Source organism: Dromiciops gliroides, chromosome 3 (genome assembly GCF_019393635.1).
Source record: "Dromiciops gliroides isolate mDroGli1 chromosome 3, mDroGli1.pri, whole genome shotgun sequence".
Lineage (NCBI taxonomy): Eukaryota > Metazoa > Chordata > Mammalia > Microbiotheria > Microbiotheriidae > Dromiciops > Dromiciops gliroides.
The window spans coordinates 330,472,053-330,489,078 of NC_057863.1; the positions used below are offsets into that span (position 1 = coordinate 330,472,053).

Here is a 17,026-nt window from a genome sequence, read left to right on the forward strand (position 1 = left end):
AAGGTTTTCATGGGGCACCCAGAATCCACATTTTATATTCATAAATGGCCTTCCTTCAACTCCCCCGTCCTCCCACCTGCTCCCTTTATCCTGCCCCTCAATTCAGTATGAGGGGAAATGATTTTTTTCAGTTGTTATGGAGGTGTGAAGATAGCAGAGAAATTCTTCAGGGACAGCTGGGCAGAACTGTAGTCATACTGAAGAATCTGGAAGAGAAACAGAGAGGGTTTTCATCTTGCCAGGAGTGGCTTGGACACATTTCTTTATGTCTCCTTGAGTTGAGGGGCAAATATGTGCTTGGAGTTGTTGGGTATTCTAAATGACATTAACATGATTTAATTTTTTTTCTTCTTTCTTTTTCACCTTACAGGCAAGATATATACAGTTATATATCAGTCACTAAAAAGCAACCCAAAATTGCTTTGGTGCATACTCAAGGCACCCAGACAGATTATCGGGATAGTGAAACTCAAACAGATCCATATACACCAGAATACGTAGTATGCCAGGATACTATCCCTGAGATCTTGACCCTGGCTACTCTCACTTGGGGTAAGTTGGCCAGTGTGTTAATGATTGGAGGTGACTACTCTTGTTGATGGATAATTGTGTGTTCATATGTAGAGAACAAGGGCCTAGGAATGATGCCTGGGTGACCTGTTGTTCTTTCTCCTCTTTTTGGTTCATGAAGCCTGCCTTTAGTTACATTGCAGCTGCTCTCCGGAGAGTCTTCTCAGTACAGCTTTGACAATCTGGCCTCCCATGGAGCTTTGTTCAGAGATCGCTGCTTTGCTTGTGGGTGGTTTGTTCATCGGCTGTTACTGTTTCTTGGCAGGCAAAATGAATTTTCACAAATATCCTTTGGTTGTTTTGCTCACCACTCATTCTCTCCCACACACTCACTCATTTACTCTCCAAACTACCTCCTCCTCCTCCCTTAGGTTTTTCCTGTCCGGTCACTTAGTGTCTCCCAGTCCCCGTGCCCTCTGTGAATTGACTTTTCTGAGTGTGTGTATTCATGTGTGCATATTAAATCAAGGAACACTTGCTGTGTTCCAGGAGCTGTGCTAAGCACTGCAGAAAGGCAAGAAAAGAAGTGCAAACAAAAAAAAAAAATCCCAGTTCTCAAGGAGCTCAGTTTAACAAGAGAGATACATGTAAAAACTTTTGTACAAACAAGAGATATACAAGATAAATCTGAGCTCCTCAAAAGAGGGGAGGCACTAGTAGTAAGAGGAATCTGGAAAAGCTCTTGCAGAAGGTGGGGTTTTTAACTGAAACCTGAGGGAAGCCAGGGAAGGTGGAAGGCAAAGATGAGGAGGGAGGGGATTCCAGACGTGGGGAACAGCCAGTGATAATACCTGGAGAGCCTTGTGCACAGAATAGCAAATGGCCAGTGTCACTAGATTGAAGAATATGTGTTGGGGGTGAATAAGGTATAGGAAGACTGGAAAGGTAAGAGAGAGCCCGGCTAGAATGGGCCTTGAATACTGAACAAAGGATTTATATTTGATCCTGAAGGTAATAGGGAGCCATTTCGGTTTATTGAATAGGAGGGGAGGTAAGACCTTTACTTTAAGAAGATTAATTTAACAGTTAAGGGGAAGATGGGTCAATGTGACAAGGGACTTGAGGCAGGGAGACCAATCAGCAGTCTATTTCAATAGTCCAGACAAGAGGTGATGAGGGCCTATACCCAGGTGATGACAGTGTCAGAAGAAAAAAGGGGGCGGTATATGCAAAATGTTAGGGAGGTCAAATTGGCAGGAGTTGGAAACAGATTGGATATGGGGGGGTGGGAGAGACTGAGGAATCAAAGATGACATCTTGGTTGAACTGGTGGTTTTGTTGGAATGGTTGGTATCTAGTCTTATTTTAATAATATGTCAGTTCTTTCATGAAGGGCCTTCTTATTTGGAGGGGGCTAAGGAAAAAGATGCCAGATTTGCCTAAAGATGTGGCGAGTGAGACCTCAGTGGGAATGGTTTGGATTTAGATTAGATGAAGATGAAGAGACTGAATTTTTGGCAACCTGTCAAGTGTAGACAGTCTTGAACTGTTTGTTTTTGGTTGGAGGATACAGATAGGAAATGAGAAAATTTCAGATGGGGGGGGGGTTGGAGGAGTAATGTCTGTTTTCAAGAGCTTTGGAAAGGCAGCTTCGATTTTATCTGCTCTCTGACCTTTCCTGTAGTTCCTTCCATTTTTAAAGTGAATTAGCAAGTATTAGAATAACCTACTTTGCAGCATCTGATTTTAAGGGTAGATTTGAGCAGTGGCAAGGGGAAGCCTCTGGAGGAAACAGTCAGAACTTAGAGTAGAGATAGGGGAAGAGTGCCCCATTGCACTTTCATGAGTGGGAAGTGGCAGAAAGAGACTAGCTACAAAGAACTTAAAGGGGCTTTGGAGCCCCAAATTTGTGGAGATGTTAATCTTAGGGTACTTTTTAACGTTTGTTTTTTCAGCATCTTCAGCATCTCTAAATGTAGTAAACAGGCAGAGAGGAAGCAATAATAAAGTAATGATGGGTAAGGACAACAGTGTTAGAAGATTAAAAACCTGGTTTTATAGGTAATTGATATGGTGGTTGATATGATTATTAAGGGTATTTTGAAGGTGCTTCAGGCAGTGTGTTAAGCTTTTAGATCTTAGATAATTACACTAAATGACAGTGCCCTATCATTTGCAGCTGCCACCAACTCTACTTTATAATTTTAAGGGGATTAGGGACTTTAGAGATCTAAAGCCATCATTTTACAGAGAAAGAAACCAATTTTCAGAGATGCGAATGGCTGGCCCAAGGCCACCTAGCTCTTGGTAAGGGCAGAGCTGGGACTAGAATCTGTGTCTTCAACACCTAGGTAAGTATTCTTTCCACTTTTCGAAGATACCTCAAATACTGTTAACCCCAAATCACCAGTATTTTTTGAAGAAAATGCCAAAATGTATTTATATTCCGACAAGAAATAGCTCTGATGCCACTGTTTTGAAATCTGCAAACATCCTATTTAGACGCAATGCCATCTAATCCCCCCCCTCCACCCCTTTTCCCAAAAATACATAATATAACTACTAGGACTGAATATTGTACATATATTGTCAGATGGTGGTCACTATATCACAGGCTTTTTTAAAAAAAACACTGTTTCTCTTGAAACAAGGAAGGTTTTAATTTTAACAAAGGAGAATTCGGAGGGAATATACAGAAAAAAATTGTAACAGAGCCTCGAGCTAAGACCAAAACTTGGAAAGGAACTGGAGAAGCCTTGCCTAAGGTTTTTCTCTCCTTCTGGAATTTGGCTCTGCTGGGGGCTTGGAAGGACTGTTCATCCCTCAGAAGTTTTGCTGATTATATGGGATAATCACAGCAACTCACCAAGGGATACATTTCTACCTACATTGTGGTAATGGTGGCCAGAGTTTGTCACATGATCCAAATATAGTCAAGGGTTGGATCTGACCTGTGTGACAGACAGAAGGGGAGAAAGAATATTCCAAGTAGAAGACATTGACTGAGTCTAGGTCAATAACTGTGTTTGAGTCAAAATAGGAAGCTCCAACTAAGAATTGGAACGTCATCAAAGGCTTCTAACCCCAGCAATTTGTACCTGCCACCCTCACATATCACCGATACGGATTTAATACAGACTGTTTAACATTAAATAGTTAAAAGAAAAGGGTCATTGGCTATGTGTATGGTGGAGGGGGGGAAAGTACATATAGAAATAATGTGATATAAAAACAAAATGCTTCAATAAAACTTTTAAAAGTTTAGGCCTCATTAAAAAACTATTCAGATACAATTCATCTGAATAACTACCATACCAAAAGGATATCTTAAATGTAATGACTGCAAATGAACAAGGATTTATATAGAGTTCTTACTCAAACATAATTTTTTTCTATATATTTTAGCAAAGCAGTCCTAGTACAGACTCATGCCTGCGACATGGACAATAGTTTCATTTTATAGAATTGACATCATAATAACACTTGTTAACATATATTTGTATTTTTGTTTTCCTCAATTAGGGATGGGGAAAAGATACAAGTATGAGTAAAACTTACAAATAAATACTTTTGCTTCATGACATTTTGGATTGTTTCTTTGCAAAGCATTGTTGTTGTTATATCCTAAAGGTCGAGGACTTCCAGCAGGACTAGCCGAGGTAGAGATGATTGAACGTGCCAGAGAGAAACGTGCTTGGGAAGCCACTCTTCCACCTCTGAGTAATGATGCATTATTCAATAAAAGGAGAAAAATGATGAATGACATGGAAAGGAAAGAGTGGGCCTTTAGAGAACATGAAATTGAAAAGTAGGTGTTTGATCATCAGTACTATTATTCCTTCACTAAGATGTACTATATGTGTTATCACAGCAGATCTTTATGCACATATCAAAATGTGTCCAATTAGGGCAGCTAGGTGGTGCAGTGGATAGAGCACCGGCCCTGGAGTCAGGAGGACCTGAGTTCAAATCCGGCCTCAGACACTTGACACTTACTAGCTGTGTGACCCTGGGCAAATCACTTAACCCCAATTGCCTCACCAAAAAAAAAAAGAAAGTAATAGTGGAATGGAGACTGGAACATTGCTCAGTTGACTTCAGTTCTTCAAAGTTTGATTTCCACAGTGTGGGTTCACCGTCTCCTAATGCAGATTATAATTCCTTTTTATATTAGCAGATGGCCTTGCAGAGTTGCTTTGGCCAAAACATTTACCATCTTGTCATGGATCTAGTGATGACTTGCTTTGAGTTTAGGCAGACTTGTGGTTGTCAGCTGACAGATACATTGTCTGTGCCTTACAGCCTTTGACCATCCACAGTTACCCTTTCTGCTGGGAGGCATTAGAGGACTTCAATGTTTAAGTAGCTAGAAGTAATTAACATGCTAGCATCCATTTGCTGGATCCCCTTGGCTCAGGGGTGAAGGTAGGTGGGTGATTTTTGAGCCGGTTCCCATTGAACCGGTCCACAAAGCTATAAGAGTAAGTAGAATAAGAAGTAATAGATAGTCCATGAAAACTTTTTCTTTAATAGATTGAATTCTTCTCAGTCATATAGATGAAAGGACCTATAAGATTAGGCATGACAATTCCTACCCAATGGTGATGTTGCTGACGGTGAACAAGAATGACCTTGCCATCACTTTCATGGTTGCCCATGGGACTGAGTGAACAGAAGGGAATATTTTCAGGAGTGCTTCATTGAAGGCCAATCTTTTTTTTTTTTTGAGGCAATTGGGGTTAAGTGACTTGCCCAGGGTCACACAGCTAGTAAGTGTTAAGTGTCTGAGGCCGGATTTGAACTCAGGTCCTCCTGACTCCAAGGCCAGTGCTCTATCCACTGCACCACCTAGCTGCCCCCAATATTTTTTTTAATTAATAAAGTATTTTTTTCCCAGTTACATGTAAAGATAGTTCTCAACTTTTGTTTATACAAGCTTTCCAATTTCAGATTTTTCTCCCTCCCTCCCCTTCCCCCCCTCCCCTAGATAGCAGGTAATCTGATATAGGTTATATATATACACAATAACATTAAACATATTTCTGCATTAGTCATGTTATAAGAGAAAAATCAGAGCAATGACAAAAAACCTCAAAATAGAAAAACATCAGCACCAAAAACAAAAGAAAATAGTATGGTTCATTCAGCATCTATACTCCACAATTTTTTTTTTCCTGGATTTGGAGATCCTCTTCTATCATGAGTTCCCTGGAACTCTTCTGTACCATTGCATTGGTGAGAAGAATATAGTCCATCACAGTAGATCAACACTCAATGTTGATGATACTGTGTACAGTGTTCTTCTGGTTCTCTCATCTCACTCATCATCAGCCCACGCAAGACCCTCCAGGTTTCTCTGAACTCCTCCTGCTCATCGTTTTTTACAGCACAATAGTATTCCATTGTATTCATATACCACAACTTGTCCAGCCATTCCCCAATTGATGGGCATCCCCTCAACTTCCAATTCCTTGCCACCACATAAAGAGCAGCTATAAATATTTTTGTACATGTGGGTCCCTTTCCCCTTTCCATGATTTCTTTGGGAAAAAGACCACAAAGTGGTATTGCTTGGTCAAAAGGTATGCACAGCTTTATTGCCCTTTGGGCATAATTCCAAATTGCTCTCCAGAATGGTTGGATCAGTTCACAGCTCCACCAACAATGTATTAGTGTTCCAATTTTTCCACAGCTTCTCCAACATTTATAATTTTCCTTTTTTGTCATTTTAGCCAATCTGATAGGTGTCAGGTGATACCTCAAAGTTGTTTTAATTTGCATCCCTCTAATCATTAGAGATTTAGAGCATTTTCATTGAAGGCCAATCTGAGGGCCATCTGGTAAGAGTAGAGAAGTGTCAAGAGTCAAGACTGGAGCTGGAGCTGGAGCAATAGCAAAGACTCCTTTGATCTGGTTTATAGAGGCATAAACATAGCAGCATAAATTGCACAAAAATGCCTCCACTGAGATAGGGCAGTGCAGACAAAAGGCAAAACAAGGTATCTTCTGCTTGTATGCAGTTGGGTCATTACCACACTTCAGTTATGGGGCAGCAAGGTGGCACAGGAGATAGAGTACTGGGCCTGGAATCAGGAAGACTGGAGTTCAAATCTGACCTCAGACACTTACTAGCTGTGTGACCCTGGGCAAGTCACTTAACTCTGCCTCAGTTCCTCATCTGTAAAATGAGTTGGAGAAGAAAATGGCAAATCCCTCTAGTATCTCTGCCAGGAAAACTCCAAATGGGATCACAAAGAGTCAGACACAACTGAAATGACTGAACTAATTGTATTGTATTGGAACAGTTTCCCAGGAAGCATAATGCACCTCATCACTTTTCAGATGAAAGAAACCTAGGATAATCATAAAATCATTAATTTTATCTTTGATTTAATACAGTCTTACTGCATTTCTTCATGGTGATCACATATGTCTTATAATTTAACATGGACTCCAGGGATGGCAAAACCCTCAGGGAGTCTCATCTTTGGCTCTTTTCTCTCTGTCACCCTCTTTTATCTAAACTGTCACCAAGTCCTATTGATTATTTTTTTCATATAAAGGATAGAATGAAGTTTTGTGCTGTTTTGCACTGGCCAGAAGACAGCCTCCAAATTAGGATTTTTATTTGTTGTTATAGCTGTCACATACATTAAAACAGGCAGGAATGTGATGGTGATGGGGGAGGTAGTGGAGAGAAATGGCTTCTTGGCTCCCTGGCTCCTATTATCATTTATTTGTCTGCCAGGGAGGTTCTTTTAAATGGTACTCACCATGCTGTCCTAACCTCCACATAGCTCCTGTGATTTATCTTTTTACATTTAATATTTTATTTTTTTACCGATTATATATAAAAACATTTTAACATTCTTTTTTCAAATTTTTCCTTCTCTTCTCTCCCCCCTCATTGAAAAGGCAAGCAATTTGACATAGGTTATACATATGTAGTCATGCAAAACACATTTCCTTTTAAGTTATACAATGAAAGAAAACAGACCAAAAAAACAAGAAAAATAAGTAAAGAAAAAGTATCTTTGATCTGCATTCATGCTCTACCAGTTCTTTCTCTGGAGATGGACAGCACCCTTCATCATAAGTCCTTTAGAATTTCCTCATATAATTGTGTTGCTGAGAATAGCTGAGTTATTTTCACAGTAGATCATCATAGAATATTGCTTGCTGTGTACAATTTTCTACTGGTTCTGTTCATTTCATTTTGCATCAGTTCATGTAAGGCTTTCCAGGTTTTTCTGAGAGTATCCTGCTTGTCATTTCTTATAGTATGATAGTATTCCATCACAATCATATACAACAACTTGTTCAGCCATTCCTCAATTGATGGACATCCCCTCCATTTTCAATTCTTTGCCACCACTGAAAGTGCTGCTATAAATATTTTTGTGGGTATAGGTGCTTTTCCTTTTTGTTTTTATCTCTTTGAGATACAAACCTAGTGGTGGTATTGTTTGGTCAAGGGGTATCCATACCAAAAAAATAAAACAAACAAAACAAAACAAAGGGTATATGTAGTTTTTTAGCCCTTTGGGATTAGTTCTAAATTGCTCTCCAGAATGGTTGAATCAGGATACAACTTCACCAACAGTGCATTAATGTTTTAATTTTCCCACATCCCCTTCAACATTTGTCATATTAGCCAATATGATACGTGAGGTAGGTAGTAGCTCAGTTGTTTTAATTTGCATTTCTCTAATCAATAGTGATTTAGAGCATTTTTTCATATAACTATAAATATATTTGATTACCTTGTCTAAAAATTGCCTATTTATATTCTTTAACCATCTATCAATTGAGAAATGACTCTTGGTTCTATATCTTTGACTCCGTTCTCTATATAGTTGAGAAATGAGGTCTTTATCAGAGAAACTTGCTATAATTCTTTTCCACAGTAATGATTACCAACTATGTATTTCCCTTCATCTTAAGTGGTTTTTCTCTGGCAGAGTACTTCTATAGGTCTTTAGAAATGTAGGATCCCAATCAGGGGTATGGCAGGATTTAGAAGAAATTTCCCAATCCTAAATTAGATAGGTGTCTGGGTCTAGGACATTGAGTTTGCATTAAACACAGGGTACAATTAATTCTAGCCTGATGACTCTCTGCCTGGCTCTTGTTGGCTGTCTCGCTAGCTATACTGGCTTGGCCTTAGCTCCTATCTACTAACAGTGCTCAACCTGCCCTTGTTAAGAGTGACTTTCCAGCCCTCGCACCGTATTTCATGGGAGGAGAGAGGCTTTGAGGAGCTGAAATTCGAGAGATGGGAAGAAAGAGCAGTTTAGTTATGAAAAATACCCAAGCACATACAATGCAGCACCTCTCAGAGGGCAGAGAGAGGATGCTCAGCACACATACCAGATGCCCAGAAGAGATGATGGACCTTGCACAGATCCACACATGATATCACCAGAGGACTGTAGGGTGGCTCTGTAGGGAACATCAGAGTGTCAGTTGTCCTTGTCATATGTGATGGCACAGTATCAAAGGTCATCCTGATGTGTGTGTGCTCTCTAGCAATGTGTCCTGGCCATATGAATTCCTGGTATATGCTCTTTTGGCACATTCCCTATTTTCCCTCCACATATGTTATTTGGTCATGTATGTTCTCTTTGTTCCTGTACTCCCCTGTGGTGTAGTACTTGCGAAAAAACATAGTCTCTCTGGGCTTGCGGGATCTTTTCACTTTACTTTTCAATACTGAGTAAAGCAAGAATGTTCCTGCTTCCCACAATTACTTGATATAGTTCCAAAAATGTTAGTCACAGAAATACAGAGAGAAGAACATATTTGCTATAATGTTTACTCAAATGTCTTTTGCTTTGAAATAATGCATCTCCTGGCTGGTTAAAAGTTAACACATCAGGGGCAGCTAGGTGGCACAGTGGATAAAGCACTGGCCCTGGATTCAGGAGGACCTGAGTTCAAATCCGACCTCAGACACTTGACATTTACTAGCTGTGTGACCCTGGGCAAGTCACTTAACCCTCATTGCCCTGAAAAAAAAAGTTAATACATCAGTAGAGGCTCATTTGACCCACAGAGTCCCTCAAACAAATGGGTAGCTTTTCTTGGAGGTTTTCTGAGAGGGGAAATGTTTCCTAAGTTTATTCCTTCCTCTCTATTCCCACAGCCTCATGGACTCTAGTATAGGCCCTAATCACCTCACATCTCACATATCATTTCTACAAATTGAATTTTTTCCTATCTACATTTATATTGCTACCAGACTAATCTTCTTTTAAAAATACTCTACAGATTTCATGCTATCTTTCCATGGCTTAAAAACCTTTAGGACTTCCACTTTGTCTTACAGGTCAAGTCTCAACTCCATGATCTAGTTTTCCACCCTACCCAAGTAGCCTTTGTGCCCTATGCTCCAGTCAGGCCAGTCTCTTTGATGTCCATTACATGCCATATTCGTCTTCTCCTTCTTTCTGCATAGTGTTCTCCTTGTCTAAAATGTTCACTTCAGTCCTCCTGGCCCATCAAAAGTCTAAAGGTCATCCTTCAACGCCTAACTCAAATCTCATTTCCTTCACCATCTCTGAAATCCTATAGCACTTATAACCCATGTGATACTTAGACCTGCATTATTCTATATTGTTCTCTAATCATTTTATATGTCTGATATCCCCAGCTTGATTATAAATGATTTGATAGCAGCCTAGATTTAAGACAGAAGAGACCTTGGAGATTGGTTGGACTAGAATCCAAGTCCCTACTTTTTTTTTTTTTTTTTGCGCGGGTCAATGGGGGTTAACTGACTTGCCCAGGGTCACATAGCTAGTAAGTGTCAAGTGTCTGAGGCTGGATTTGAACTCAGGCACTCCTGAATCCAGGATTGGTGCCACCTAGCCGGCCCCCCAAGTCCCTACTTTTAAAAATGAGGGAACTGGCATTGGTAGAGGCGAAGCCCCTTGACCAAGGTCAAGGTCATCTGTAGCAGGCCCTCTGGCTCCAAAGCCAGAACTTTTTTCACCAGAAACTTTTTTCTTTTGAAAGGATCTGCCATATATTCCTATTAAATCTAAGTTATACCGAAACTTTTAAGTTCACATGTGTTTTGGGTATATCTAAATAATAAATTGTGCTTGGGTAAACTTGCCCATTCTGTGGCATTTGTGTCATCCAATCAATAAGCATCTCCTATGTATTGGGCCCTGTGTTAAGCACTGAGGAGACAAAGACAAAAGTGAAACAGTCTTTGCTCTCAAGAGGCTTGTGCTCTCTATTCTCTTGGGTGGGTGGGTGGGGGGGCTGAAGTCAGGAAGACTCATCTTCTGGAGCTCCAGTCCAACCTCAGACACTAACTGTATGACCCTAGGCGAGCCTTTTCACCCTGTTTGCCTCAGTTTCCTCATCTGTAAAATGAGCCGGAGAAGGAAGTTGCAAACCACTCCAGTTTCTTTGCCAAGAAAACTCCAAATGGGGTCATGAAGAGTCAGACACATTTGAAATGACTGAACAACAACAAACAGATGTGTGTATATGTGCACACCCAAAAATGTATATACGCATATATACATACACGTAAATACACACACACACACATATATGGTCACTTTTGGTGAGGGTGAAGGAACTAATCACTGGAGGGATGAGGAAAGTCTTCAGTTGTAAAAGATGGCACTTATGCTGGGTCTTTTTGTTTTGTTTTGTTTTGCTTTTGCAGGGCAATGAGGGTTAAGTGACTTGCCCAGGGTCACACAGCTAGTAAGTGTCAAGCATCTGAGACAAGATTTGAACTCAGGTCCTCCTGAATCCAGAGCCAATGCTTTATCCACTGCACCACCCAGCTGTCCACTTATGCTGGGTCTTAAAGGAAACAAGGGATTCCAAGAGGTAGCGATAATGCAGGAGTGCAATCCAGGGATGGAGGACAGCCAAGGCCAAGGCATAGAGACAGGAAGTGGAGTACATCTATTTTTTTTATACTTTTTTGTTTGTTTGTTTGTTTTGTTGTGTGTGGGGTTTTTGGGGGGTTTTGTTGTTGTTGGTTTTTTTTAGTGAGGCAATTGGGGTTAAGTGACTTGCCCAGGGTCACACAGCTAGTAAGTGTTATGTGTCTGAGGCCGGATTTGAACTCAGGTACTCCTGACTCCAGGGCCAGTGCTCTATCCACTGTGCCACCTAGCTGCCCCCGAGTACATCTATTTTTAAAGATGAAGGACCTGGATATGTGAATATGGGGTTATTCATTCATTGGTGCATGTAGAAAGGTTACTTTGGTGCAAAGTACAGGAAATGTTAATCCAGATGGATAAATACTCGTACAAGCCCATACTGCCATCGGTCAGAATGTAAGAGGTGGGATGGAAATACCCACTTTGCTCAGACAGGCAGCTCATCACCTTTTCTATCCATTTAGCCAAATCTTTGTTTTTTTCCTTTTAACTAGACTTTGATTTCATTTGTAGAGGGAGCTTCTGATGAGGAAACCCCATCTACCAAGGCATATTTGTAACTGTTTTGCAACTTAGATAGTCTTAACAAGTTGCAGGGGGATGGGGGGCGGGGTCCACACTGAAAGGCCAAGTGGTTGGTCCAGGATCACACTGTTAGGATGTGTCAGTGGTAGCCCTGAACCTAAGTCTTCCTTGCTGCATAGATCCTTGGGGGGAACAGAGGTGTCTTCTGAATTGTGTCATTTCTCCCGCATGTATTCTTTAGAGTAGGGTTTCTTAACTTGGGGTCTATGACCTTGTTTTTTTAAAAAACAGATGCTGATAACTATTTCAATATAATTGTTTTCCTTTGTAATCCTTTGTATTTTATTTTGTGCATTTAAAAACATCATTCTGAGAAGGAATCCTTTAGACTCCAACAGACTGCCAGAGGGGTCTGTGACACATCAAAGTTAAGAACTCCTCCAGACTTAGAACAATTTTTGTCCCTTTGAAGTACACAGTGAAAAAGTAGAGAAGGTTGGAGTAGACAGTACAAAAGTAGAGAAGTAAAATGGCTAAAGAGTTTTAAATAGAAATGAAACAGGAAAGTAAATTTTGTTAATCTAAGGCCTACGATATTCTGAAGAAATATTTGTCCATTACATGTCAGGAAACAAAACCATATATAACTTTGAGCATCAATTTTGACCTGAAGCAATGAAGGTTTCTAAATAGCAGGGATAACTTTGATTGCATTTTGATATGGATAGGGTATTAGAAAACATATAAACTAAAGAAAGTCTAGTGGACAGTAGGATACAATGTACAGTATGATAGATAGCTCTTTACTAGTAAACCTTGTGGCAAACAATAGTTGGAACTTTGGAACTAATGATGAGACCTTCAACATTTTCTACAGATTTAAATCACTCACTAGTGTTCCTAGAAACTGCTGACTGACCTGTTTCCATCAGACACTGAATTAGGCAAGACCACCCACAAAGACTTTCTCATCATTTGGATAAGGCGTCGTTCAGACTTAGGGGCAAATAATGCCTTTACATGCACCAATAGCCAATACTGAACATCTCTGAAAATGGGTAGGATTCCACCCAGTGAACTTCATCTCCAGTTAAAAATCATGCCACAGGTTACTTAGCCTGGAAGGATTTTGAGAAGATCTCGATTCAGCTCTTTCTGTTTACTGCCTAAGAACCCACCAAGTTATTTTTCACATAGTTCCTGATACTCTACATGGCAGCTTTGCAGCCTCAGAGGCCAGGATTGTTTGGTTTCACAAAAGTTCTCCTCAGTGTAGAAGAGAATTTAAGTGAGAATGATACTGGCAATGCCTGAAAGGTGACCTGTTTTAGCCTGACCAGATGAGTGGATCTTTGTTTAGGCTTAAATTACAAGGTGCTGGAAGTGGTTACAGAGGAAAGATGTGCAGGGACAAAATGTGCTAGGAAGGAACACAGGACCAGAAATCAGCAACCTTCTGGGACATCCTTGAAGGAAAAGTCACATCTAAGAAAGCTGGTCCCAGGTCCCATCATTCTACACTTTGAGGTGTGCTATGGGCCCCACTGACATCGAGGAAGTTTAGTGAGTGGTAATGGGCAGGACAGTGTCCTTGCATCAGGCTGGCCTTTGGGAAACCTTAGGATCCAGGCAAAAAAGTACTGACACACCTAAGTTTTTCATTGAGGCTAGTTTTCATAGGGTAGAAGAATACGGCCAAGCCTTTGAACTGATAGGGTCTTTTTTGCTGTTTATTATTATTTGTATTAACATTTTAAAAGTATTAAAAAAATTTTTTGTAAGCATTTATCATCTTTCTCTCCTAATGCCACATACTCTGCCCCATACAATCTTTTTTTTGCTGCCCCACACAATCTTACCGATTTTTAAAAACCCTCGAAGCAAATGGGCATAGTTTAGCAAAACAATTTCTATACTGACCAGGTCCAAGAATCTATGTCTCAGTGTGGTTTTTAAGTCCACTATTTCTTTGGCAAAAGTTAGGTGGTATTAGGATTATTTTAAGATGAAATGATCCTTAGGTTGGCCTTGCCCAGGACATCTGCAGGGGGTGGGAAGGATGTCAGAGCTAGAAGTGATCCTGAGAAACAGAAACTTAAACAGAAAAGCCAATGTGTAAAAGGTGTTTGGCTATTTTATTTCTGGAGTGGTGGGGAGGAGGCTGGAACCAGAGCCTAAGGTGATAGTACCTTCTGTCTTGCTCATTATAGAGCCATAATGCTCTATGCTACATACATTGACAATTGTTGAAGTCACTGACCTAAAGATGTGGAAACACATTTGGAAAAAGTGCTGATGTGTTTGGGGACATAGTTATTAACTTCAGGAAAAAACAAAACTTAGGGAAAAAATCCAAAGATTTGCAGATTTTTTTCTTTGTTTCAAAATTACTGCTAAAAATTCACTGAAAAAAGGAGGGAAAGATGGAATTTTACAGGTTTGTGTGTGTGTGTGTGTGTGTGTGTGTGTGTCTTGTGTACTAAAAAAAACCCAAAAAACCTTAGGGGCACCTAGGTGGCACAGTGGATAGAGCACTGGCCCTGGATTCAGGAGGACCTAAGTTCAAATCTGACCTCAGACACTTGACACTTACTAGCTGTGTGACCCTGGGCAAGTCACTTAACCCCAATTGCCTCACTCATACACACACACAGAAAGCCTTGAGGCAGCAAACCATGAAGAGAATTGCAAGCTACACATCACTGTCTGATGTTTCTGGGGTTTGTTCTAGCAAAAGATTAAAAAGCTTTAATCAGAAAGACTCATTTCTACTATAAGTTCATCCCCAAACCTTTCAATGTATTATGAAACAGCAAAGACAAGTCAAATGTTCATCCTGATGACATTAAGCTAAAGCTTAATCCAAGATGACCAAAAAAATCATCCAAAGGCATTGTCAGTCCAGTAGGAAAGAATATTTGTGCTTTTGAATGGCTGCTTATATATCATTAGCTAGCTGGTGGCACAGTGTGTAGTCACATCAGGAAGAACTGAGAGTTGAACCTAGAGTCAGGAAGAACTGAGTTTAAAACTTGCCTCAGCTACATCAGGCACTTGGCTATATGACCCTAATCAAGTTACTTACCCTTTCTCAGCTTCAGTTTCATCATATGTAAATTGGGAATGATAATAGCTCCTATCTCATAGAGTTGTGTAGATCAGATGAGGTAAAATGTAAAGCAAACCTTAGAGTGCTCTCTCTGTCTCTGTCTCTCTTTTTCATATCTCATATATACACACATGTACATATATTTTACTTTATAGGCAGTGCTATAATGTGTATATGTGTATGTATATATATGTGAATGACACTACTATTATTATTATTAATCACAAGCAATCACTAGCACCTTCCAAGAAGCAGGGACTGCAAAAATGAAATATCTCATAGCTTTAAGAAATTGGGGCAGCTAGGTGGCGCAGTGGATAGAGCACCGGCCCTGGAGTCAGGAGTACCTGAGTTCAGGTCCGGCCTCAGACACTTAACACTTACTAGCTGTGTGACTCTGGGCAAGTCACTTAACCCCAATTGCCTCACTAAAAAAAAAAAAAAGAAAGAAAAAAAAAAAAGAAATGATGAACAAGGTGCTTTCAGAAAAACTTGGAAAGACTTACACAAACTGATGCAAAGTGAAGTGAACAGAGCCAGGAGAACATTGTACACAGTAACAGTAATATCGTATGATGATCAACTGTGAATGACTTTGCTATTCTCAACAATACTAAGTTAGTTCTGAAGTACATGATGAAAAATCTTATCCACCTCCAGAGAAAGAACTGATGATTTCTGAGTACAGATAGAAACATACTTTTTAAAACTTTCTTTATTTTTCTTGACTTTTTTGTCATTGTTTTCTTTCACAATATGACTAATATGGAAATGTTTTACATGATTGCACATGTATAACCTATATCAAATTGCTTGCCTTCTTAATGAGGGGAGGGAGGGAAAGAATTTGGAACTCAAAATTTTCCAAAAAAAATTGTTAAAATTGTTTTTACATGTAATTTGGAAAAAATAAAATACTTTTTAAAATAAAAAAGAAACATCTCATGAACTGACATGGACAAAAAGTATTTGAGATCACTGTCGTACATCTCCTTAAATTGTTGGAGAAGGGAAGGTCTTTTGAGATCAGCTGTCAAATAACAGTTTGCAACTTAAGAAGCACTATGTTGTTGATAATATCTTTGAAGGGTGACTGAAAACGCTTGTTTTTCAGGAGAAATAGTTATCAGGTAGTATTTACCAAGGTCATCTTGTGTTTCCTGTATCACCTATTGGGCTGTTAAAATATACTCCAGCAGTGATAGCAGCCAAATTACTCTGTGAGGCAGAAAAAGCCTTTGGAATTTCCATGAACAGGAAGAGACGGGAGGACATCTTGATTTATATTTTGCTGCTGTCTGCAAGTTGCTCCTTTAATAGGCAATGCTGCAAAACTAGTGAAATAAACTCTCAGGCTAAAATTAACATTCCCAATGACCTACAGCTTACTAGAACCAATATCTCAACTGAAAATTTCAGTTATTGTTTTCTTGTCACAGATTCTAGCACTTTATCAGAAGTTCCTAATCTGTCCCATTACATATACCACATGCACATTGTCTTTGATTGCTGTTTAGAACTGTTAGCAAAGAAATCACAAGAAAACTATTAAGTAGGCATGTACAAGCCCAGACTGACCGTATTCTCCTGCTAAGGGTGGGGGAGTGGACCTGCAATTTCATTGGCAGAGTTATCTTCTAGGTGAAGAAACTCCGCTAGCCTGCTGTTCAGCCCCTTTTCTTTGTGACTTGTAGTCTCAGAGTTGCCTGAAGAAGAGGGATTAGACTCAGGGTTGGGCAGATTATGGCCTGCAAAACTCCCAAGTGCAAGCAAATCAGATTAAAGGTAATTGAGAAGCGTTTAACAAAATAAAAATGTAATATAAATAGTAATTTGTAATTTTCCAAATCAGCATGGGGCCTGCAGTCAAGTATTCATTTCTTCCATTTTATGTCAGAGACAACACTTAAACTCTTGTCTCCAGCTCCGAGCAAGGTCACCTCTTTACCAGCTGGGCCACACT

At 39.8% G+C, this 17,026-nt stretch overlaps 1 protein-coding gene across 2 annotated transcripts in view; it reads left to right on the plus strand.

Moving 5' to 3' along the window:
* The window catches only part of CFAP91 (cilia and flagella associated protein 91), an 85,512-nt gene that overhangs the window by 37,364 nt on the left and 31,122 nt on the right, over positions 1-17,026 (plus strand). For both annotated transcript variants that reach the window (XM_043996572.1, XM_043996571.1), the window contains exons 6-7: positions 371-552; positions 4,141-4,318. In XM_043996572.1, the coding sequence (XP_043852507.1) occupies positions 371-552; positions 4,141-4,318 (360 nt within the window). The remainder of the gene's footprint in view (positions 1-370; positions 553-4,140; positions 4,319-17,026) is intronic.